At 44.4% G+C, this 24192-nt stretch overlaps 1 protein-coding gene across 3 annotated transcripts; it reads right to left on the reverse strand.

Annotated features, from left to right (window-relative positions):
• Nucleotides 1–43: 43 nt before the first annotated feature.
• Nucleotides 44–19656, reverse strand: dgkab (diacylglycerol kinase, alpha b). Of its 3 annotated transcripts, none has more exons than XM_064305342.1 (24): nucleotides 19551–19656; nucleotides 16722–16856; nucleotides 14463–14539; nucleotides 14098–14239; nucleotides 13471–13545; nucleotides 13158–13207; nucleotides 12575–12649; nucleotides 11508–11624; nucleotides 10587–10704; nucleotides 10415–10503; nucleotides 9913–10032; nucleotides 8568–8663; nucleotides 8238–8327; nucleotides 7644–7717; nucleotides 6875–6949; nucleotides 5901–5986; nucleotides 5204–5293; nucleotides 4420–4580; nucleotides 4259–4323; nucleotides 3868–3958; nucleotides 3335–3509; nucleotides 2299–2419; nucleotides 1711–1771; nucleotides 44–832 (listed from the first exon to the last, which is right to left on the reverse strand). In XM_064305342.1, the coding sequence occupies exons 2-24, from the start codon at nucleotides 16822–16824 to the stop codon at nucleotides 773–775; spliced, it is 2211 nt and encodes a 736-aa protein (XP_064161412.1). In that variant the 5' UTR covers nucleotides 16825–16856; nucleotides 19551–19656; the 3' UTR covers nucleotides 44–772. The 3 variants fall into 3 exon arrangements, with proteins under 3 accessions (XP_064161412.1, XP_064161413.1, XP_064161411.1); XM_064305343.1 differs by lacking the exon at nucleotides 19551–19656 and adding an exon at nucleotides 18798–18924; XM_064305341.1 differs by lacking the exon at nucleotides 19551–19656 and adding an exon at nucleotides 18563–18919.
• Between the last annotated feature and the right edge of the window lie 4536 nt (nucleotides 19657–24192).

Below are 24192 nucleotides of genomic sequence, written 5' to 3' on the forward strand. Positions count from 1 at the left end.
ATCTATGACAAAAATAATCAAGTTAAAAAATTGGACAAAAATGTTTCAGTGAAGGATTCACCATATTTTATTTAGAAAAACACTCAGGAACATACAGTTTTGAAAATGTGTTAACATGACTTTAAAGCATATGTTGCTCTTGGGTGCTAACTCAAGTAACCACAGTCCTTTCACGAATAAAAAAAACCCTGAATACTTAATACAGAAATGACTATATTAGTGATTATTTGAAAAAGTGTATAGACAAATATATCTGCAAAGCATTTGGAGATCATAACATAGTGTGAAAGCTGAAATAATAGATTTCTGTAGAAGCATTGAACATCCCCTCCCTTAGAACAGGCCGAGTCTAGCAGAAGCACAAATAAAAGTCTGAAATCAGCTTCAGCTTTGAAACTGAAGCAAATGCTGACAAAACACAGGGCTTTTCATTAGCCTTAAAGTCTATTCAGACTGCAAAACGGAACACGCCAGCACACGCGCAAATCTCCGACACTGAGGGTTACAAGGCTCTGAAGTGCCGTCAGAAATGGCTGTACCTACAGTACTCAGTTTATCCCACAACTGCAACTTTGCAAAGTAAATACAAGATTCTCTCATCCACTACTTAACACTTGTTTTATCATGACTGCCAACATCTCCCAGAATGCCCCCCTACCCCCCCATTGAAAAAGTCTGGTTGATGAACAGCTTCTCTCACATTCGCGTACTTCAGTCTTGGTCAATCTTTGGGTCTCCGATGTGGGGCAGAGTTTACTCGTGGCTGACGAGGCTAGGATCTTGTCTGGGGGGCTGCGAGCATAACAGCTTGGTTCCTGTGTGTGATATGTATCTGGAGGGGCAATACAAGGCAATTCGAGAAACACCGTCATTGGTGAAATGACAAAGACAAAGCTAATCAATTTAGAATAATTAATACTGTATTAATGAATGAGGGAAGTGGGACATTGGGTTTACATTCCTTAACCTGGTTTAATCACTGCCCATGTCTACTTAGAACAGTGCAGCCAGTACTAAAAAAATAGCACATGCATTTCATGGCATTGCATTTCTCATCCAGAGGGACTGCTAGCCACAGCCAGCTGGCCCTGGATTTTGTCATGTGACTTGGGTCTAATGCCCAGTTCAGACCAAAGATTCGCGACACGAACAGCTGCAACTGGCGATTCCTTGCAACATTCTAAAACTGGCCAACTGCGATTGGACAACTTGAATCGGCTGCAGTGGCGAGCGCCGGCATCAGATGCTCTGAGGCGAGCGGTTCACACCGCTGCAACTCCTCTCAGGAACACTCAAAACGGTTTTGTTGCGTCGCAAATCTTTGGTCTGAACTAGGCTTAAGGGCGCATCGCCGCCCTCGAGCGAGCGCATCGCCCCAAAACGCGCCGCACTGGGGTCCCCCAGCCGGCGGCCCTCGTCCTCAGCCTGCGGGGAACCAGCGCGGGGAACAGCATCGCATCACAGTCATTCAGCGTGCGCTCTTATCCGGAGCCACGGAGAACACCACAGAACGCGAGCACGTGCCCCTGATTTACAACAGGCCAACAGGCCCAGACCCGGCTGACGGTTTTCCCCGACCAGCCAGCGGGTGGCATTCCCTTTTCATTGGTGAACAATGCACGGGGGCATTAATGTGTGATGTAATCCCGGGCCTGCCTGTGTGCATGGGTGTAGGTGCGGCGCAGAGTAATGGCTGAGCCCAACACTCACGGTGCAGGGGGGCTGCATCCAGGGCTCTCCATCGATCTGCATGGGCAGTGCTTTATTCGTCCTGAGAGAGGGGGAGACAGAGGGGGAGAGCGAGATGGAGGGAGGGAGGGAGGGAGGGAAAGAGCAAAGCAGCAAAGGAGTTTTACAAACACATTGTCTGCACCTCGCCTCTCCTCCGACGCCACTCACAGTCAGCTTCTGAGGTAACCGCTGTGGCCGGCTGCGATGCGGTGGGTTCCTGAGAGTTGGGGAGTTGCTGAGGAGTCGCCCGGCCCCCCCCGTCCTGACAGAGCGTCCCCGGAGCAGCTCGAGGCAGCGTGTAATTTGCGCGGCTCGCTGCGAAGATGCGCTCCGCTAATTCGGCCTTAAAATCAAATTTCACGCTCGTCTGTAATTAGCTAACTCAGGATGACAGGGAGTGAATAAGAGGGAGCCGACGCATTAGGAGATATGAGGCCGTGGGCCAGGAAGGGAACTGTAGAAGCGTGCGGAGTGTGGCCTTCATGCCTGTACATGTGTGTGTGTGCGTGCGTGTGTGCGTGCGTGCGTGTGTGTGTGCGCTGTGTTTAGAGGGTCGCTCTCCTCTACCTGATTGTGATCTGTGAGGTTATGGCCAATTTCTGTGCGGCGCTCTTCAGTCCAGTGTAGATCTGTCCCATCTCCATCGCCCCCTCCAGCCCCACCACCTCCAACCGTTTGTCACTCAGGTCTGTGGAAGGGGCAGAACACACCACACAAGCTATGGTACACCCAGATTATACACAAGCACACAATGACACACCCACACACACACATATACACACACACGCACATCCACACCCACACACACACACATCCAGGCAAACACAAATATGTAGGCACATACAAGCACTTACACAGGCACACACAAACATAGGCTCAGGTTCACACACGTGCACGCACACAAACGCACATCTTTATACAAGCAATTTCATGTTTCATTAACCGTTCCCTAATTTAAATGTTGAATTGTAAGTGAACCCCAGTTCCACCTTCTGTCAGCTAAGGATGGCCACTCTGACACGTGCACACTCTGAAACACGTGCACGATCTGGAACGTGCACAGCCAGCTGGCACATTGGGACAAGCAGAACACAGGGTGCCGCTATAGCACCTGAGGGAATTCCCTGCGGACAGAAGCACGCCCTGGGCAACGCTGAGGCCAATCACATCTCATCAGTGAGGCTCACTGTTACAGTCAGCATTGACACGGTCAGGGAGTACATGCTGGATGGCAGGGCACATCACTGCATCACGCGCAACAGTACATCACGTCACTGGTGGCAGTGCAGTGCAGGGAACTAGTGCTCGCGCCTCTGTGGGTGAGGGTCCGATTCCCTTGAGTGAGTGAGTGAGGTATTTAACCTGAACCGCTTCAGTGAACACCCAGCTGTGTTAATGGATTGTGGGTAAAGAATGTAAGTTGTGTACAGTAACTCGCTCTGGATAAGAGCATCTGCCAAATCCATAAAATGCAAAAATAAAAAATAAAAATGTTTGTGTGCATTAGCTGGGTGTGCCACCCAGAAGCTCCCCCCTCCCCATGCACACACACATACACACAAACACACACACACACACACACACGTGCAGCCCTGGTGCTTACTTTGGAAGCTCTCTTTCAGAACGCTGGGGTCGGTGACGAGCTCTGGCAGCTTCTGCCCCGCCTTGCCCTGGGACCTCTTGCCCCACAGTTTGGAGCCGCCGTAGATGTTGTGAATGTTGAGCACGGCGATGGTCTCCAGGGAGAGGTTGCTCAGGTCCAGCGGCTTCCCACAGCACTGGGCCGAGGGCAGAACCACACACACTATCAGCCCTTTAAAATCCCGACAGGGGACTCAAACCAACAAGCATGCTCGCATAAAACAGCACATTTTGAAAATGGGGCGTCATCGGGTCGCACTGCTCACGTGAAATGAGAATGATCGCACCTCACCCAACATAAACACTAAAGGCCTGATTGACAAAGGCTTTTAGCACATGCAAAACCAATAACATGACCAATGACTGGTCATGTTGTTTGTTCTGCACCAATCATTGGTGGTGTTATTGGTTGAGCTTGTGCTAAGGGACTTAGTAAATCAGGCCCTGAAAGATCACACTCTACAGACCTGACTGTCAGTGGGCCTGGGTTCTCACCTCGATGCTGACGCTTTCCTTCAGCTTCTTGCAGGAGGCAGAGAGGGTCTCAGAGGTGGCCAGCTCAAAGTACCACAGCTTGTTCTTCATTCTGGAACATTCCCTTGAGTTACAGCGTATTCTAACACACGTGTGTGTGCGTGTGTGTGTGCGTGCGTGCACATCTGCGTGAGTGTGTGCGCGCGCATGTGTGTGACTGTGTGCGGTGTGTGTGCATGTGTGTGTGTGTGTGTGTGCGTGCGTGTGTGTGACTGTGTGCGTGTGTGTATGTGTATCTGTGTTTGTGTATTTTTATTTTTATTTTCTGCTGGGTCTCAGGAGGATGTTTGACCATGTGACAAACAGAGGCTTTAAAACGCGACAGAAAATCCTGAATGAACGATGCGTTTACCTGCTATTGAACTTCTGCGGGTGCTTTTCTCTCATGGTGTGAAATCTGTGGGCAATCGAGGCATCCTGCAGGAGGTCAAAGTTCGACAGGCTCAGGCTCACAGCCAGTCTGCTTCTCACCTGGTTCCAGGTTCACGTCAGGCTTCGAAGGTATGAACTTACCATTCCGATGGTGAAGTAGTTGTTGATGATGTCATAGGGAACGGGATCCCCGATCACCTGGCTGTCCTCAGGGATCACCTGCACGCTCCAGCGATCCATCAGAACCGGCAAGCTGCTCTCGATCTCCTTCAGGATCTGAGACAGATCCTCTCCTTCGTAGCCTACAGGAGGAGGTCAGACACACGTAAGCAAAGGCGTGCATGTAGCCATGGGCGCACACACATGCGCACATTCACATATACGCACACGCACACACACACACCAAAAGAAGCACATTAAAAATGCTGTTTTAAAACACAAACTTAAATTAATTAATGGTATGTTTCTCCAGAATGTACCTACATTAACTTTGTGACGTACTCCTACTAAAACCGAAACGTAATTCTGTTTTGTACTTATGCATGTATTTTGTGGTAAAGCCATACCAGGGGCTAGTCACTGAGTTACTGATGATGAGTGGCATGATGAAGATTATACGGCTGGTAAATAAATGAGTGGGTTTTTTCTTGTTCATTTCAACTGTGCTGATATGACCTATAGTTTTCATTTCTGTTTTCTTTCCAGTTTTTGAAAGGTAAATTTGACAGTGTACTTTAAGCAATATGTTGCTTCAATCATTCCCCTAGCATATGTATATTATTATGTGTAGTGTTTGAATAAAACAAACCCAGGAGCAGTAACTGGTCTCTTGTTTCTAAATAAATTCTATAACGGACATTATTCATATCTGCGCAGTTTGTGAAGCTGAATGTGAGGGGGAAGCAGAGAGGAAACAGGGGCTCACCTCCCCCCCACCCCAGGGACCGCGCCAGGTCGTTCCCGGTGCCCAGGGGCAGCACGGCCACTGGGGGGGACACCCGCAGCTTCGCCTTGTCTGGGGAGAAGGGGGGACAGGGGACACAGGCAGGTCTCACACAGTAATAATGGAGGGAGGGGTGGTTGGGTTAGGGACAACGGAGGTCTCACCAGTATAGTAGGGAGGTGGTGGTAGACACACAGGCAGGTCTCACACAGTAATAATGGAGGGAGGGGTGGTTGGGTTAGGGACACACAGGCAGGTCTCACACAGTAATAATGGAGGGAGGGGTGGTTGGGTTAGGGACACACAGGCAGGTCTCACACAGTAATAATGGAGGGAGGGGTAGTTGTTACCAAAATACCAAAGGCGGAGCCTAGATACAGATGATGGGCCACGATTGGTTGAATGGGCTGTTTATCAAGTCATGTAGACACATAGATTACAAGAACGGTTTACACAATAAATACTCAAATCCAAATCTGGCCCTGGTTTTCTTTCCCCCCAGGTAATTAACTAATTGTTCAATTAGTGCTATTTGATTGGCCAGACTGTCTTCACACCTGACTTCCAGGTAAAGGGAGGGTGGAAAACCAGCAGTTCTTAGACCCTGAGGGCTGTGATTTGAGTAACAGGATTACACGAACATCACTGGATTTCACAGGAGGGGGGAAGAGTCTCTCACCTATGGCATCCAGAATCCAACCAACAGTGCCGTCCCCTCCACACACCAAGATCCTGTATTGCTGTAGGTTCTTGAAGAATTTCAGTCTGACATGCGCACATGCACATGCACACACACAGACACACACACATGCACAGACAGACACACACGCACACACACACACATGCACACACACACACACACGCACAATGATCACACAGAGATTAATACGGCTCTTACATTAAAGGGGAGTTCCAACACTCCAAAAAGTTTGCACTGAACCTTAGGGACACAGGCCCAAGCATTATTTTCTTCCATAACGTGTCCCTCAATGAGAATTCACTATTGGTTCCATGAGTATTCTCTTATAACAGGGAATAATATAATATGACACTCCAGTATGCCCAAATCCAGCCCACATAAATGAATGACCAGCATAGCATTTTCTATAGCCACCACCAGGGGGAGACTGCTTACACAGAAATTGTAAGTACTTTACAGCAGACAAAATTTGAATTTGGGTTAAAAAATGGGCAATAATCAGAGGTGGAATGTCTCGGTCTCAGAAGGTAAAAGTCCTGCCATGTGTTTCTCCCACCCACCCAGCCAGCTGATTTCACTAATTAGTCCTACCTCCTGGCTGAAGAAATGCACTAATTAGCAGATCCAGGTGACTGGAACAAAATACTGGGGAGGACTTTTACTTTCTGGACCTGGATTTTCCACCTCAGGCCATAAACTAGTAACAGCACAGAGTCAGGGTGTTAAAAGAGTACCGGGAATTATGATCGGGTGCAGGCCAATGCACACTGTGTAAGACTATACCGAATCGATCGATACAGAAATGTATCTGATCGATATTAATCAGAAATGCCTGATATTAAAGACTGTGCTTATCTGGGCAGGCTAATGCTGTAATGACTGGCTGAGATCAGGATGAGTACCTCCATATTAGCCCCTGCAGTGTGGTTTCACACTAGAAGAGCAATCCTTACCCAGGCCCAGGCCCTCCATTGGAGAGATTGTACACCTGTCGAGGGTTCAGCAGGTACTGGAATTTGCGCAGAACCCTGGAAGGCAGAGCCCAACATGTCAAACGCAGAGCAATAGACGGGAGGACCAGCTACTGACTCATTAACACAGGAAATACAGAGTTCTGGCACCAGGACTTGAACATCCTACAGCTTAATGTGAGTGAGGCGAAAGAACTGGCGGTGGATTTCAGAAAGAAGCCTATTGCCATTATTGATGTGTGGAACTGAGCTGTATGTCAGTGAAGAGAATGACAAAACTGGCTGCAATGTTAAACCAGAGGCACTGAATGAAGAGGGAAAGATGAAACCTTTGATGTCTGTACGAAGACAAGGTACATTCAGACCCTTTGTGTGCAGCTTGTGCAGACAGACTGCAGGTGTCCGATGAACCAGAAGGGGGCGCCGGTGGACATACGGCAAACCAGCAGACTAAAAACCCTCCCTCTTTGAGTGACCCTATGGAAAATGGGCCTGTAGGGCTGTCAGCCAATCGGCACAGTCTGAATACAGTACCAGAGAGTGGGGCCCATCCACACAGTGGAACAGTGTCTGAGTAGGATAAGGTACTCAGTAGCCCCATTGAGATGCTCCATGACTGACCTAACCCCACCCCTGCCCCTCCCCTTCTGGTTGACACTGGCTCCTTCTCCTAACTGCCCCTAGTCCTGCCCCATGACAACAGCAAACCCCACCTACCCCAGCCAGCTCCACCCACAGACCTGTCACTCACCTCTTGCCTTGTTTGCCCCCACTCTTGGGGTTAACGAACACCAGGAGGGGGTGTGTGTCTGGAATTGGGCTGATCTGCAGGGACGGGAAATAACTGTTACCAGAACCGACAGAAAAAAGTATGCCTCACACATTTTGTGTCAGCGTGTGTGTGCACATGTGTGTGTGTGTGTGTATGTGTGTGTATGTGGGGCGACATAGCTCAGGAGGTAAGAGCGGTTGTCTGGCAGTCGGAGGGTTGCCGGTTCGATCCCCCGCCCTGGGTGTGTCGACGTGTCCCGGAGCAAGACACCTAACCCCTAATTGCTCCCAATGAGTTGACTGGTACCTTGCATGGCAGCCTTTCACCATTGGTGTGAGAGTGTGTGTGTGAATGGGTGAATAAGAGGCATCAATTGTAAAGCGCTTTGGATAAAAGCGCTATATAAATGCAGTCCATTTACCATGTGTGTGTATGTGTGCGCGTGTGTGTGTGTGTGTGTGTGTGTTTGTGAGTGTGCATATGTCCGTGCGTGTGTGTGTGTGTGTGGGCATGTGTGTGCGTGAGTGCGCGTTTGCTTGTGCATGTAGGTGTACGTGTTGCGTGTGCTCTTACCTGCAGGAGCTGGCCATCAGCAGTGTAGTTGTGCACGTCCTTGCTTTCTGAGACACCGGGACAGTGAGCTTTCACAGCCATGGGATCCTCCTTTGGGATCATTAGAGGACAGAGACGGGGCAGACAGGACCAGCCAGAGAGAGCAGAACAGAGAACACAAACATTATGGAGCAGACAAAACCTAAGGACTACAAGTTCTGTAAAAAGTGCTCCACTTCCTTATAAAACAAGACAACAACCACTGATATTCGTTAAATGCCAACTGATATCACAATACTCTGTGTGTAATGAAGGGTTTCTGCCCCAGTGTAACCTCACAGTAAGAAGCACCTTTATGGGGTAGATGGCCCAGGGGGGCAAGATGTGGTCCCGGTTACACCCGCAGTCACACTCAGTGGGCAACAGGGACACGCACTTGTCATGAACCTGAAAGGAGGCAGAGATGTGTCAGGGCACAGGGCATTCCATCAACCCTTTGAAGAGTAGGCTTTCTGGAATGTTCTTTCAAAATTCTAAGCCAGTGTTCTAGCACTCCATTGTTTTCGATTACCAGTGATGATTGTTACATCAGCATTAGAATATTCACTTAAAAAGATTGCAAGCACATATTTGTGATCTAAATGCAGGTTTACTATTAGGCAAAGTATGATCGTTGCCACTGGTGATTACCACGTTTGACAGACATTTAGTTTATACTAGAGCGATGGACGATTTGTCATCGTCGCTATCATCATTGCGCCCACATCGCTGAGACTTAAATTGTACTGAACTTTGAACCCATCGCTAGCTCTCTTGTCATGACAATATTACTATAGAATGTGATCATCTCCTGTAATTATCTTTAGTGAAGTGTAAAGTCATCAACTAGCCTAACCTTATAATAAAATGGAAGACCACAAATTGTTGAGAGTTTGATAAACACAGTTACAATGTTTCTGTGCCTGTCTGCTACCGACCGGGTGGACTGCAAAGATTCCATTAATGACTCCACTTTAGTGACATGTTCTTAGTTGGTTACGTGTTTATATATTTCATGAGCAACAGCGTTCAATACCAACGTTGAGCGATAATGTAATGTTGGTGGAATGTTGGTTCGATCACACATTGCCTAACTATAAACTGGCATTTACACCATAAAGGGTTAAAACAAATGAATGTCACACAACCAGAAAGCATAGTTCAAGACAGCCACAGGCATTTGTGGTTTTTCTGAGCTGTATTTCTAAGACTGTAACTACTGAATAGGGACAGCAGAGATATTCATACATTATTTTCTTTTTCGATTTTTAGACTTGACTGTCATAGCCCTGGGCTATCCTTAACCTCAAGCTATCTTTAGCACTGGGCTAGCATCCAGCATATCTCAAACTAGCTTTCTTTGTCTCACTTTATCCCAGGCTTTATAGCTTCATTTAACCCAGGGATGGCCAGCAGATTTGAATATTCGCAAATCAGGAGTTCTCACCAAAAAGGTGGTGTTAGTTTTACTATGGTTTAAGGTCGCTCAATCCAACTTTTGAAAGAAGCTTAGCTTGGAGCAAAGGATTCCTTCAGCCCATGCATATGAACATTCTAGAATGCTCTAAGCCAATTAATAATCACAGCGATAAAAGCCCTGTTGGCCCACTAGTGATTTGGGGTTCTGCCCAATGGATGGGAGTAAACGAGCCTTCACCTTGACATGGCACCACACGCAGTGTTTGCCCGTCAGACTCCTGTAGCTCTTGATTTTCTTCTGGCAGCTGGCACACTTGCCGCTGTTGCAGCCCCCAGAGACCCAATCGTGAAAAGCGACCTGAGGCGGGGGGAGGGGATAAGGCAGACAGACAGATGGATGGACGAATCAAATCTGGGCCACACCAATGGCGACTATGGCCGACAGCCCCGCAAAGTGACATTTACATGGCGCTAACACCGGCAAAGGAGGGAGGGTATTCAGGCGCCTTGGATGACAGCGCTCTACTGCTCTCCAGCGCCCCCGCTGGTGGAGCCAAACTTGTAGACTGCAGTTTGATAAGAAGCTGACATCACAATGCTTTGGAAGAGAGCGCACGCTTGTCTGCGCTTTCCAGAATCGATAGCGGAGGTTGTAGCAATGAGAGCTAAAGAATACGATTAGGAAAGCATTAAAGAATTGGTTATTAAACACAGCCGGTGTTTCGGCTATACAGTCTCACCCCTGTTTCTTCTTTGGACTTGACAAAGGTGCTAGCGCAAGGGGCGGGATTCTTGTTGGCACAGCGTCCATGGACAGTGTATTTGCAGCCTAGGAAAAATGACGGAAATAAAGTAAGAGTGTGCATACAGACATATGAAGGGAGACTCCTTGTGGATGGAGGTGGTGCTTACATTTGCAGTGTAAGCCCTGTTTGCGCAGCCCCAGGAGCATGTTCTGACACACGTTGCAGTAAGCAGGCTTCTTGAAATTCTTCATCCTCCACAAATGCTGTCCATCCTTCTGGATCATCTGAGAAATGAAGCGATGAAGAAGAAGCAAAGGAGGGAGGGTGAGAAGGAGAAACGTCAAAACTTTTCCTGAACAGACTCAAAAAAAACCTCCAAACGGCCACACCATGCAATTTGACAGTTCTGCTGGGGAAGCAGAACAAATTCTTGTAAAGTCTTTATGAAAGTCATGTATATATGGATCCATTTTATCGAGGTGATAGCTTATTGATGAAGGCTGCAGTCAAACCTCATGAGTAGATCCCTGGCTTCTGCTGTGCCATTCATCAAGGTGGAATTCATCACTTGAAATTTCTCGCTGCCCTTTAATTTGGCACATGAGACGTCAATCATCAGCTGTGACCATAATATGAGTGAGGACTACTGGAAAAGGGGCGGGGCATGCTGTTTCCGACTTGTTCTTTCTTTTTCCCCATACGTGAATGTTACATTTAGGAGTCCAGCTAAACCACAGTGCCATTTAATTAGATTCTGAACCTCATTTACCCACAAGGCCACATATCTGGAGTGGCCCGACAACTACCTGGGTGACACTACAGTCAATTTTGTCCCACCCCCCTGGAGCAGCCAGGCTCAATCAGCACTAACTGGGGCAGAATTCAGTGCCTATACTATGCTACGCTACACTACATTACGCTTATAGTAAGTGAATTAGTGGGATGCACCAACCAACAACCCTAAGGGGGCAACATCTTCACAAGTTACAGCCACAAATGTGCCCTGTGATTGACCACAGTGCATTGTCAGTGTTTTGAGTAAAAATACTGTATGTTGCTGCATTGCCTGCGGGCCCGGGGGCCTCACCGCCAGTCCCAGCAGCACCAGCAGGGGCACGTTGTTCATGCCGCCCTCCACCCACTCCTGCAGGGACACCGTACCGCTGCTATCCGCATCAATGGCAGTCATCATTTCCTGGAGAACCTGACCAATGACATCACAAGGTCACAGCCCTTTCCTCCCTGCTGGCCCCACCCACTCTCACGTCACACCCCACTCCTCACGCAGTGTTTACCGGTCAGTTTAGGCCATACCAGAATAATTATATTTCCAATATATCAAATTATATATTTTGTTAAAAAAAATACATTTACATTTAATTTCATAGAAAGGAAAATACATCTTTAAAGGCATACTATGCAGGAATTTTAGCCTTGCTGAGGTACAATAAAACACACCAACCCCTCCCCACACAAGAGCATCCAGAAACATCCTGAAAACATATAATTTATTGGTCTGTATAAATAATTGCCAAATATTTTCTCACATTTAACATATATTTCCTTTTTGGATCATGAAATGGCACTAATTGTTATGTATTTGTCACAAATTTTATGTCCTCTTGAATATGAGGTTTTCTTTGTTATGTATTTCTAATATATGCCTTCTCCATGTATTTTATAAGAGCAAAATATTTTTAACAATGTTTTGTTTATATATGCTTGGTGTGGGAGGGCAAAAGTGTGCTGGAGTGGTTATAACAACACATTTGAGAAGTTACAGGCAGTCAAAGAAGACAGCCACTGGGAGCTTGAAAAGGGTGCTTTTTACATGAACTGCTTCAATAATAAACCTGAACTGCTATAGTAATAAACATGATCTGCTTCAGTAATAAAATATAAACTGCTCAAAACTACAAGCACTGAAGAACACCCTGAAAAGCACAATTACGATATGTATTTGAAGTTTATCTACCCATCTACAAAAAAACCGGCACAGGAGAGACAGAGTTTGTTGGAATCCAGAAATGAGACAATTTTACTGAGCCTCTTTAGGGTAAAGAGTGAAATTAGACAGTTTTACTGAGCCCCTTTAGGGTAAAGCGTGAAATTAGACAGCGTGTAGTGCAGGAAGGGTGCTATCGTGCCCCTCACCGGTCTGAGCTCGGTCACGTCCCACCCCAGGTAGTCTGCAGCTCTCATCATCTGGGCGATAATGCGGTCCACTTCCTGACAAAACAAAACCACTGGCTGGCAGGTGAGACCTTCCAAGCTCTCAACGGCTTTGCACATGAAGGGTTTTGTTAATAGCTCTGGGTCGGGCATTATGCTGAAAGGCTGATTTACGTGGGTTTACAAAGCACAAAGTAGCGCAGAGTTTAAGTGTACCCAAACCCATAGCAACGCACTTACGCTCCAATCAAATCTAACCGCAAAACCCTTTAGCCCTTAAACTTCATAAGCAATAAAGCACGGCTCTTTGGAATGACTTGCACAGCATTACAAGTCTGGCACACCCTCAAACCAAAGGAAATTGAGTGAACAACGACAAAAATAATGCAAGCTGTCGACACCAAGCTCTGAGTTTGGATCTTGGTTAAAAAAAAAAAAACTTGTAACCCAGGGACAACACATTCAAACCACACCAAGAACCCTGTAAGGCCTGCCCACCAATGGCGTTTGAGTGTGAAGCTGCAGAGCGGAGGCTACTTCACTGCCGGATACCTGCCACACTTACCGAGCTGTCGAGGAACCCATTGCCATCTTTGTCGTACAGTTTGAAAACAACTGTAAGTGACAGGGAGAACACACAGATGTTTGACTGACATAACCCATTGACTACAGCAGTGGATAACACATTGATAACTCGCCTAACCGGTTTTCTTTATTTAAAATGATACCAGCACACCCTGCAGCTATCCAGGGCCAGGGTTGGCTTCAGACTGCATACACACAGCATAAGAACAGGTAAACTAGAGTTGACAGCCTCCAGCAAAACAAAGTAGACCACAAGAGAGCTGGGACTGGCCGAGAGGAGCACCGGGACTCACATTCCAGCTTGTTGGAAGGCAGTCCGTCTTCCAAGAGTGAGAAGTAGCAGGACACGTCCTTCAGAAACACGCTTTCTGAAAGAGAATGAAACACCGAACATAGAGGCACCTTCAACTACACACTGACAAACCCGTTAGGACCAGAGACAGACAACGGGCAACACACTCACATGTATTTATTTAACTGAATGTCACATTCTCCGCTCAAGCATTTTTTGTTCATACATCTTTTTTAAAATTATTACCTATTTTATTTTTATTGAATGTCCATTGTAGTGTATTATCTCAGTATAGTAGAACATATGGGTTCTTGAGGTTAAGTCCTCTACAAGGGACAATAATAAGTTGCCGAAATGAATCTTAGGAAGTAGAACATTTGCTTAATAACAAATGAGTTCTCTAAGCATGAATTGTCCCTATTCTTATTGCAAGGCCTGTTGGATAAGTAGCATGTGCCACATGCTATAAGGCTCAGTTCACTGGCCCACAAAGCCATGTAAACCAGCACCAGTACTCAGACAGTAATTTGGGAAGTGGATTCTGATTTCTGCTGAAGTGGATGCTGATTTCTGTAATGACCATGAGGACTAATGACCTGGGACCTTACCGCAGAACCAGGAGACTCACTTGGTGTCGGACTGTCGGCCACGTCGGCCTCAGGCTCTGAGTTTTGGAAGTAGCAGAAGAGGCGGTCGCAGAGATCGTTGGGGAAGTCGTCCACCTCTAAGTAGGTGCTCAGAAACAGCCGGAAGCCTTCCTGATTGATAGACTAATCAAACAGGTACAAAGCAATAAGCGTGAGAGCACACAACACCGCTGCATTACACACACTGATGTACAGCGAGCTTAACAATGACAAACAATTCTGTGTATAACATTACACTTTGGTTCAGCATTAGGGCTGAGTGTAGGGTTTAGGGGAAGTGGTTCAGGGTTAGGGTAGACTGTAGGGTTTAGGGGGAAGTGGTTCAGGGTTAGGGTTCAGGACTTACCTCGCCCTGTCTATACTGGGACAATTTACCATCAGTTTCTAATTCCTTCATCACATCCTTCACTTTCAGGCTATGGTCTGCATGGAGAACAGAGAAGTTATAAGAAGGGGGGAAGATACTGAGTGACAAAATGGAAACAAATAAACTATACAATAAGGAGTTATTATAAGGAGTTTTCTGTTGGGAAAATGCCTCGATAGTAAATCTATTTTTTAAATACTGGAAAGAAATCAGACAATTCAGGTTGTGAAAAGGTATGCTGTTGTCCTCATCACATTTAAGAGTACAAGAATACAAATACACTTTAGTATTCATACTGAAAATGTTAAATTCATTTTGGCACTCATTTAATATTGACTATTAACTACAGATGTTGTCATTCATTGAATGTGATAGTATCTAGTCAGGAAGGACTGTATTGGGAGCATATCAGATTCAATTATGGGCAGGAAAATTAAGGAACAAGGAGATGATAAGGAATAAATGTGAAACCGTCTAAATTTGGAGTATTCTTCTTGGGGTATTGGTTAAGCAAGCGTGCACCCAAATTCTGTGCATTTACAAGAAATCAGAGAGCACAGAAATTAAAGTCTGTAAGGACTGAGTGCGTTGCCATTATGGTAATTTATGTGGGAAACCCTGAAAAGTGCCAAACCCTCTGTGCTGTACAGGTATGGGGTGTGCTCCACTAGCCCATAATTCCAACTAAGCCATGACAACAGGAAAAGCAAACAGCCACCAGGAATTTCGCAGGAATCGCTCGAGGGGGAGAGGAAGAAAGGGTCAGATGGTAAACTGCTTTTTGTCCACACGGCAACTGGGAAATGATCCTGCCATTAAATAAACGTTGCAAACGCACACCAAGCCAAGTCAAACAATAAATGACTCAGGACCAGATTAAACTACGGAAATAGTTGTAGCGCAAAGACCTTTGGTGTATTGCGGCTCTGCTGCGGTCGCAGATACCGACACATTAAAGACTGACTGACAAAGACTATCTCTGTTTACGCAGCCAAATAAATTAAACTGCCTCATTCCTCACTATTTTATGTAGTTTAAAAGAGGAGAGGGTAGGGGCATGGACACCCCCTCTGACACACACACACATTCACACCACAGACAGTAACCCCCCAGTTCCTGGCCTGTTTTATCTCCAGGCTATGCTGGCCGAGCACTTTGAAGCTTCCTACGGTTGAGAATGGCCAACTGGTGAATTACATGTCTGACATTCCCTCTCTGTGAAGGGTTCATTACCACCCCTCTATGTGATGAACCTTTAACACCATCAAGTACCCAAGAGGAAACTTCCGTTTACAGAAAAGTAAGAAAGACAAGAGAAGGGGGTTACCAGACACAGACAAGACATAGAAATTTACAATGAATTGTAAATTGACATGAATGTAATTGAAACGGCTAATGACTACTGACATGCCAAAGGTGTTTGAAGTTAACATAGTGCATGGTAGCTAAATATTTTCTTAATAAATGAGCAAAACCTGAAAACGGTTGCATTTATGGTGACCCTCCCCTGCACTAATATGCTGATGATGTCTCCTTTAATGAATGGCCATGCCGATCTTGTGCTAGAAAGAAGTTAACTTTTTTTTTTTTTTTGCAGGCGTTAAAAAACAGACACAATTACCTTTGTGGTAAGGGGCCATGATAAATCAGCTGTAGCAGGTCATATGCAAAAATTTCCAATCTCTCCTGTCAAATATTTGTGGTCTAACAACAGAACACCCTAAAATAATTATGCTTTAACCCAAACAAACAAATTTTAGGGATGCCGCATTTTCTCATTTTACCAGCACAAATCTCCAGTGCGGCACCTTACTAAATATGGAAAAATGCTATTTGTCCTTTTAGTGTCTATAAGAAAGCCCTGCAAATCCTTGATAAATATGGCACTATTTGTCTTTCACAAGAAGGCAGAGCACCTTCACACAGGCTAAGACAAAACCGGACACCAGTATCAGCACATTAACTACCAGGCTATTATGCACCTGGTAAATAATACCAAACAGAAAAAAAAAGGATCAACGCCTTTCACAAGATGTCAGTGAGCAACATGTTTAGCCTGCATTTGTCTTCTCTTCAGTTCTTTATTCCAGTGGTTTGCTGTGGTGAATTTTTTTTTTTTTTAAATGAAAAACTTAAGAAAAAAATGAATGCACGTGCTTAACCCTTTAGAAGCTCTTTGCAGTTGTCAGGGCGGGCGCAGGCTCGGGCGGAAAGGCGGGGGAATCTAGCGGGGCTTACAGTCCATGTACTGCTGCAGCTGAATGAAGTCCACCGGGCTCAGGTCCTTCCCCATGTGGTTGCTGTCGGACAACATGGTGCTCATATCGGGGCCGTCTGCCATCACACTGCCTGCGAGAGGTGCGCCGAGCTAGCCTGCACGAAACAGAGAAGCCCAAATTCACTCAGCTCCACGGGGATCTGAGGGTGCAGAAGCTAGCCAAAGCCAGCTAACTTAGCTTCAGCATTTCTGTCTACGATTTGGCACTCAGAACAGCACTACTATGAACACATTTATAAGGCATAAAATCACAATTCTAAACATTACGACTGCATCTACTAAAGATTAACCTTATTATCAAGCTCATTACATATTATTTAATGATGTGTCAACAAAAGCTTAACTGTGGACACCAATATTTAAGAAGCATAGGATATTCAACTCAGATGTTCAATTTGTTAAACAAAAAAGTAGCATATGATAAAGAACACAGAGTATCAAAACTTTTTAAAAAATTTTAACAGGTAGTGCAAAGAGATCACACATTAGAAGGACATGGAGAGAAAAAAATTAGAATTATTATTAAATTAAAAAAACAGACATGAAATGGTTTTACCACAGCAGTGCTGCCACACCCAGGGGAGTTCAGGTGAGAAAGATGAACTCAGCTGAACTAATTACTGGATACAATGAGGGCCTATCTAGGCATTTGACTACTGTCCCAAACATGAAAAGTGGACACAAAGTCATATTTGGGGAGGGAGGGAGCAGGGTGGCTACCGCCATGAAGACTGTTCCCCTATGTTATTACTATGGAACAGGCTTATCCTGGTTCTGAAACAGGTGTACCTGTCACAGGTGCTATGAGGAAGCATGCGAAACCCCTCAGGATCTGGGGGCAGTACGGGAGCAAAATGCAAAACGGAGGGTGACAGACGCAGGAAGTACAGTGTATTTATTCCCGCCTATTTATGTTGTCATGGAAACAACAGTACTTATGTGCAATTGTGTATTTGATTCATCCAGCTGATGTGTGCAGGAATAGTTATATCATCTACAGTGAGTTTTCAAGGAAAACTCGATGTCTTAATTTCTCAGCTGATTAAAAAATCTAATCATTATAAGATTTGATTCATCTTATAATGAACATGGATTTCAACAAATTATAGAACCCTGGGCAACTACAGCTCAATATACTAATATATATATATTTACTGTTACCTTATATTGAATTTCCTTGACTAATTACACTGAGAACATATCTATGATATCAAAATAATGAACTGTGGCAAGGCAGCTTGTTTCCTTTCTGTACAAAAGTTTTACTGGGGTTATACAATCAATCAGATTAGATTTATGGACGGCAGATTATTTTAAATTCTGGCAAAACCATACAAGTGAAATATTAATATTTTTAGATGAAGGGAAATATGCCTTGTGCTAATACTGATATAGTCATTTGTCAGTCATTAACACCTAATATCTGACACTGTCCAGTGCATTTTCTTTCCTGACCGTTTATACACATTTATGTCTGATAAATAAGGAAATGAAACTTTCGGTTTTCTTTTCAGAAAGTTAATGGCATTGGCATACATGTTGTTCTATTTAGCTGTTAAGACTCAGAAAGGTTTGAAGCGTTTTTGCAAATGGATCCAGCATGAGACGTCCTGGGTGTGTCACACAACACTGTTGCCAATAAAATGAGCTGCTTTCAAACTGTTCACATGAACACGCACCACCGGAACTCACAGGCAGCGGGAAGACTCACCGTTACAGGACCACAAAGATACGCAAGTGAGAAAGTTTAACAAGGACAGGCCATTCAGACCCACAGGAAATTAATTCAGCCTGTACTTACAAGATGTCCCTCCTTATTGCGTAATCTGCAAGAACGAAAGGCCGCAGTCAGTTGCCACAGCGAATCCACTGTTGGTTTCCAGCTCCTTTCTGCTGTATTTGTTACTTTACTCCTCTCTTAAATCGTTAATGCGTCTGTATTGAATCTTGGTCAGCTTTTCTCACGGCCTATACGCAAGAACTCTCAGAAGAAGGACCCACCGCCGCAGTGTACCTGCGAGAACTCTGACTCATACCTGGGCAGACTTCAACCTGTTGTTTTGTTTGAAAAAAAAAAAAAACGTCAGCTGGCTGTTTTGCAGGAGATGACATCAACTGGGTATTCGTGCTCGCCTTCATTCCACGCCCTGTAACCGGAGAGTGGGCTGGATATTGGAAGGATTGTGTTTAACCCAAAATATCACTAAACAGTCTTGATCACATGTTACCTGTTCACGAAATCGAGCCCTTTCAAAGAAAAATTAAACCATGCTTTTCATACCTACATATAAAAACTTGTTTTCAAGTGCATGCATTGCACATATTAATCAATGCTATGATACAATATAAATACGAATAAGGGCAAAGTCAAACACTCCTTTTCCCAACTAAATGTTTGTGTTTAATGGAACTGGAGACATTACCAAAATGTTTGCAACTGCCTTCTTCGGGGTGACAACGGGCGAAATCTACCCATCGAAAAAGCAGTAGCGAAAACACAAGTGTTCTAGCAAAATCATTTAAAATTACACTTTTCCTGTAGAGGAGTCTCTTCTTAATCTTCATAATTTTCCATTCTTGTGCTTCCCGTTTTCATCACCTCGTCCATGCGGGTGACGAATAAACAAGAACGGACCGAGAGACTGGGAGTGTTCTCGAGGAAATGCGCATACCGTCCCACGCGATTCAAAGCGTGGAGTTCCTTTACGGGAGGCTGGCTGCCAGGCTACAGTTTGTGAAATAATACACATGCTTGCGAAATATTACACTATACCCGCATGCCCACTCACCTGCACTTGGCAAAACAGATGTAAAAAGAGAAAATCATGAATTTATACCGTAGCCTATATTTGGCACCAAAGTCAAAGGCCAGGAATTGAACCACCCGTAGCGGACGTGGAATCATTTATAGGCTGAGAGTTGTCTGCAATAGAGGGGCCACGACACCTCCCCAGTTGCATCCTATTTAGATGAGATTAAGAAGATATCCAGCCTTCAGTCATATTCCTTTGGTGTGCAGTAAGGTTAGAGCGTGAGCAAATTCTGGCGTGAAAAGTATTGATGGAAGAATTTTTGACTTCGCAATAAAACGTAGCCTACTGAATTGCTTCTACTGTAAATGAAAGATCTTCACAGGGCTGAATTTGTGGTGAGGATGCTCAAATATGGCAATACCTGAAACATTGCGCGACGTGTTGCATTCAATATGATATGTTATATATTCTTCAGTGAAAGATTGTGTCAGATGTATGCCTAATTTATCTTGAGGAGCAGATAAATAACTTCACGGCAAAACCAACTACATCACCAGGATTGCATCCGAAATACACTGCAACCGTGTATTCTCTGGGTATTTCAACTGGATTCACGAGTAATTTAATCGTCGAAATACTGTGGTTGCTCTGCCTTTGCTCATTCATAATTTAAGACGCACTGAAATAAATAACGCTGTCAACTGGTGAGGGTTGTTTCTGTGTCTGCAGTAAATTATTAATGATCCAATTATGAATGCTGTCATTCCTTCAACAAGCGAGTTTTTGCACTTTTTACGGACTCATTTTCACATGAATATACAAATGAATCAAAACATAACTTTAATGTAGGCTATATGAAGAGCAGGACTCCCACAGATAATTTGCGTTTACATTTAGCTTACTGTATTAACAATAATGGAAGGCTCCAAGCAACGTAAACATTTCTTAAGAAAAATATGAATAATAAAGGTAATGAATGATAACTATTAACAAACATCTAACAATTGCGATGTCGTACTTTTTGATTGCTTTGATAACTTAATGCCAGCAGCCAATCAAATTTTAAGTTATTAAAGCAATATTTTGACAGAAGTTAGAAAATGTTACCATGAGCTACTGTACCAACTTTTTCTGTACCAAAATTTGTCACTGAAAAAACCCCCCCAATTTTTAGTTATAGCCAAACCTAGTGGTCTCTTTGTACGAAATTTGGGGATCTTCCACAGAATGTGTTAAAGATCGTACATGTGAAGTTTCGTGAAAATTAGACAATGCGTTGAAGAGATACAAGACGTCTACAGTACTAGTAGCATTTTGATAAAAATTGATTGGCTCGTATATTGGAAACGGATTGACGTATCAAAATTTCTTGAACAACTTAAGATCAGTGAAGTCTATAATGATCCTGACTATGTTTTGGGACGATTGGGCCAATGGTTTCTGACGAGTTGTTGAAAATAGGTTGAGAAAATTGAGAAAAAGTAAAAAAATTGACATTTTCAGAGCAGAAGACTAGTGGAGCAAAATGCACATGACTTGAGAGATTGACATGAAGAAAGAATTTTAGGCCACACTGTTCTTGAGATATGAGCCAAAATGCAAACTTGTGAAGTATCGTATTCATAGGTCTTACAGTTTTTGCTGCACAAACTTCTAGTGGTAAATGTGCTGCAACATTTCATTCTTTGTTTTTTTCGCAGTAACTTTGTCATTTTTATACATCAGGAGATATTCATGGAAGAAATGTGGATTATAACTCTTAATAAAAGGTACAAGGTCATAAAAGCAGTGTCCTGGTTGAAAATCAGCTAAAGCTTCAACAGCTCATGACACTGTGTGTATGTGCAGTCAAACTCAAGCGGTCAAGGCTCACCTCATATCGTTGGCACAGATAGTCCACAGGTGCCCAAATGAGCAGGTCACTGGAGCATGGCAAGAGAGGGACAATCCTGCCACAGCCATGCATATCTAATTTGAATATAATATTGTTTCCACATTTGTGCAAACGCATGTGTGTTTATATTTGCTAAATGGTTTAATGGGGTTTCTCACTCAGTGGCTTTTGAGGTGACCATATTAACCCTTTTAATAGTAGGTTTTTAGAATGTTTGTTTTTTTTTTTATTTTATTTTTTTTTTATTTCAAGTCAGTGTTTAAGAACTCAATTGCTTTCAATTACATTACATTTATTCAGCAGACACTTATCCAAAGCAACGTACAAAAGTGCATATCATGGTCATTGGACAACTACAAAACACAGGTTCAATAAGGTACAATACTCATTTCGTACAGCTATTTCTAGCCAGGAACTCAGTTCAGTTCAACAGTGAACACTATTCTGACCTAACTTATGCCAAGGCAAACTAGGGAGAAGAACAAGCTACAAAATTAGGACAAATTACAAAAAGTGCTGGAATGGGGGTACATGTAACATGTCATGAAAGGGGGTATTTAAAGTGTAAATTTACAGAGTGGTGGCAGTTAGTCCAGGTATAGTCTGAAGACCACGGCGGAAGATGGGTAGTGAGGGAAAGGTTCGAAGAGGGACAGGGAGTTCGTTCCACCACTGGGGAACTAGGGTGGAGAAGCTCCATGATTCCTTTACTCGGGTGGGAGAGGGTGCAAGGCTCCCTGCTGCTGCAGAGCGGAGTGGTCAAGCAGGCGTATAGAATCGAATCATGTCCTGCAAGTAGATAGGGGCCGTCCCGTTTGCTGCAGTGTAGGCGAGGGTCAGGACTTTGAACCTGGCAGCATCCGTGATTGACAGTTCACGTAGTAGGGAGGTCATGTATGGGAAGAACAGCAGCTCAGTTTTGTTGAGGTTGAGCTTCAGGTGGTGGGTGGCCATCCAGGTAGAGATGTCAGCCAGGCAGGAAGATATTTTATCATCAACCTGTGAGGCAGAGGGGGGAAAGAGAAGAGTTGAGTGTTGTCTGCATAACAATGATAGGAGAAGCCATGTGAATTAATAACTAAACTAAGAGATTTGGTGTATTTGCTCCATTTGATGTTTAATAGACATACATTTACAGATAATTTCTGGTGGAAAGATCAAGATTGGTACTGCGTTATAGAAAAGCATAAAATCTGACAGGTGACACAATAATTATGAATTTTCACAGAAGATTAGTGAGTCCTTTATAATTAACATGGAAGAACTTAACAGCTGTCAAAGTAGAAGCAGAGTTGCTAAAACATATACAATTTGCAATGTCATGAGATTATACCACATGTAAAACATTTCAGCCACTGTAATACAAGTAATTGCTTACAATAAAAACTGAAATAAGTGTGAGGGTCTTACTTGATAATGCTGTGATCCTGGTGATGCAGGAGTTTTTCATTCCTGCAGTAAAATCAACTGGAAAATGAAAGCTTCATTTTTGTGTAAAACTAGTACAGGGGGCATAAACAAAAATGTGAAAAAACTGCCCTCACCTCCTAATAAAATTACATTTACATATTTACCCTTCAAATGTGCACACCAGAATGACTCTGCCTCTGGTTTTATCCTCAGGTGAGGTCTTTTCATCAGTAGTTGTTCTGGTGCTATCACACACACTTTCTGAATTATGTACAGACTGGGTTTATCAGGCCCAGAATGAACTGCATGGCTGATCCAATGCCTTGCCACTGTTTCCGACTGGCTTTTTGAAGAATTTGAATCTATTCTCAACCCATGTTGAATCTGAAGTCATCCATTCAACAATACTTGTTGGCATGTTTTGGTTTTATTCTTGCCCACCACCACCCCCCCTCTTTGGGGGACATCTTTGTTATTGTATTATATTTAGTCTGGCCTGAGCCAAGTAGTTAATCCACTGTTACGCACTCTTCAGCTAAAGCCAGTGTGCTGCCCTCTTCCTCCTGTTCAGCTGTGTTACACATGATCTCGTACTTTTATTTTTCTTGCCCACCACCACACCCCCTCATCAGGGGACATCTTTCTTATTATTGCTGTGGTCTGAGCAAAGTAGCTAATCCAGACTCCACACTCTTCAGTATGATCCTCTTACTTCCTCCTGTTTGGCAGTTTTGCAGATAGTCTTGTATATTGCCCTCTTTACTATAGGTTTTTTTTTTCCCCCTGTATCGACTGTTAGAAAGTTCTTATCCCACTTTCATTGTTAAGCACTGTCAAACTCCATACACCCATCCTTAAGTGATTGGCAGTTCTTCAGCAGTACTTCAGTTTTCATTGGCTTGCTCAAACCTCTCTTCCCATGGCACAATCAGCTTCAACATAAGTGTTCCTTTGTGCTCCTTCACTCCTACCAATCCTACCCTGAGAGCTGTGATGTTCCAGTGGAAAAAGGAGAGTCTCCTCTTCATCCACTACCAATCACAGTAAGCCACAGTGGGAACCTTGACCACTGCTGACCTGGAGTGTTTGTCCATGCAGTCCCAGTCCTCAATGTCATCTCTGAAGGGTAGCTTGTCCTGAAGCTTTGGGGAGCTTCGATCCATCGTTGAAGCAGAAATGGTCAGCACCTCACCTCAATGTGTACACTGGAAGGGGTTGGAGGAGCTTGAGGAGGAACGCGTGTTGGCAGCACCATGCTGTAGGTTACACAGGCACACCACCTTTCTCCACCCTCTGCACTCGGTCAGGTGCACGGTCTGTTGTACTCTTCCTACTCCTGTGTCAGAGTGAGGAGCCATACCACTTCCCCAGGCA

This window comes from Anguilla rostrata, chromosome 13 (genome assembly GCF_018555375.3).
Source record: "Anguilla rostrata isolate EN2019 chromosome 13, ASM1855537v3, whole genome shotgun sequence".
Classification (NCBI taxonomy): domain Eukaryota; kingdom Metazoa; phylum Chordata; class Actinopteri; order Anguilliformes; family Anguillidae; genus Anguilla; species Anguilla rostrata.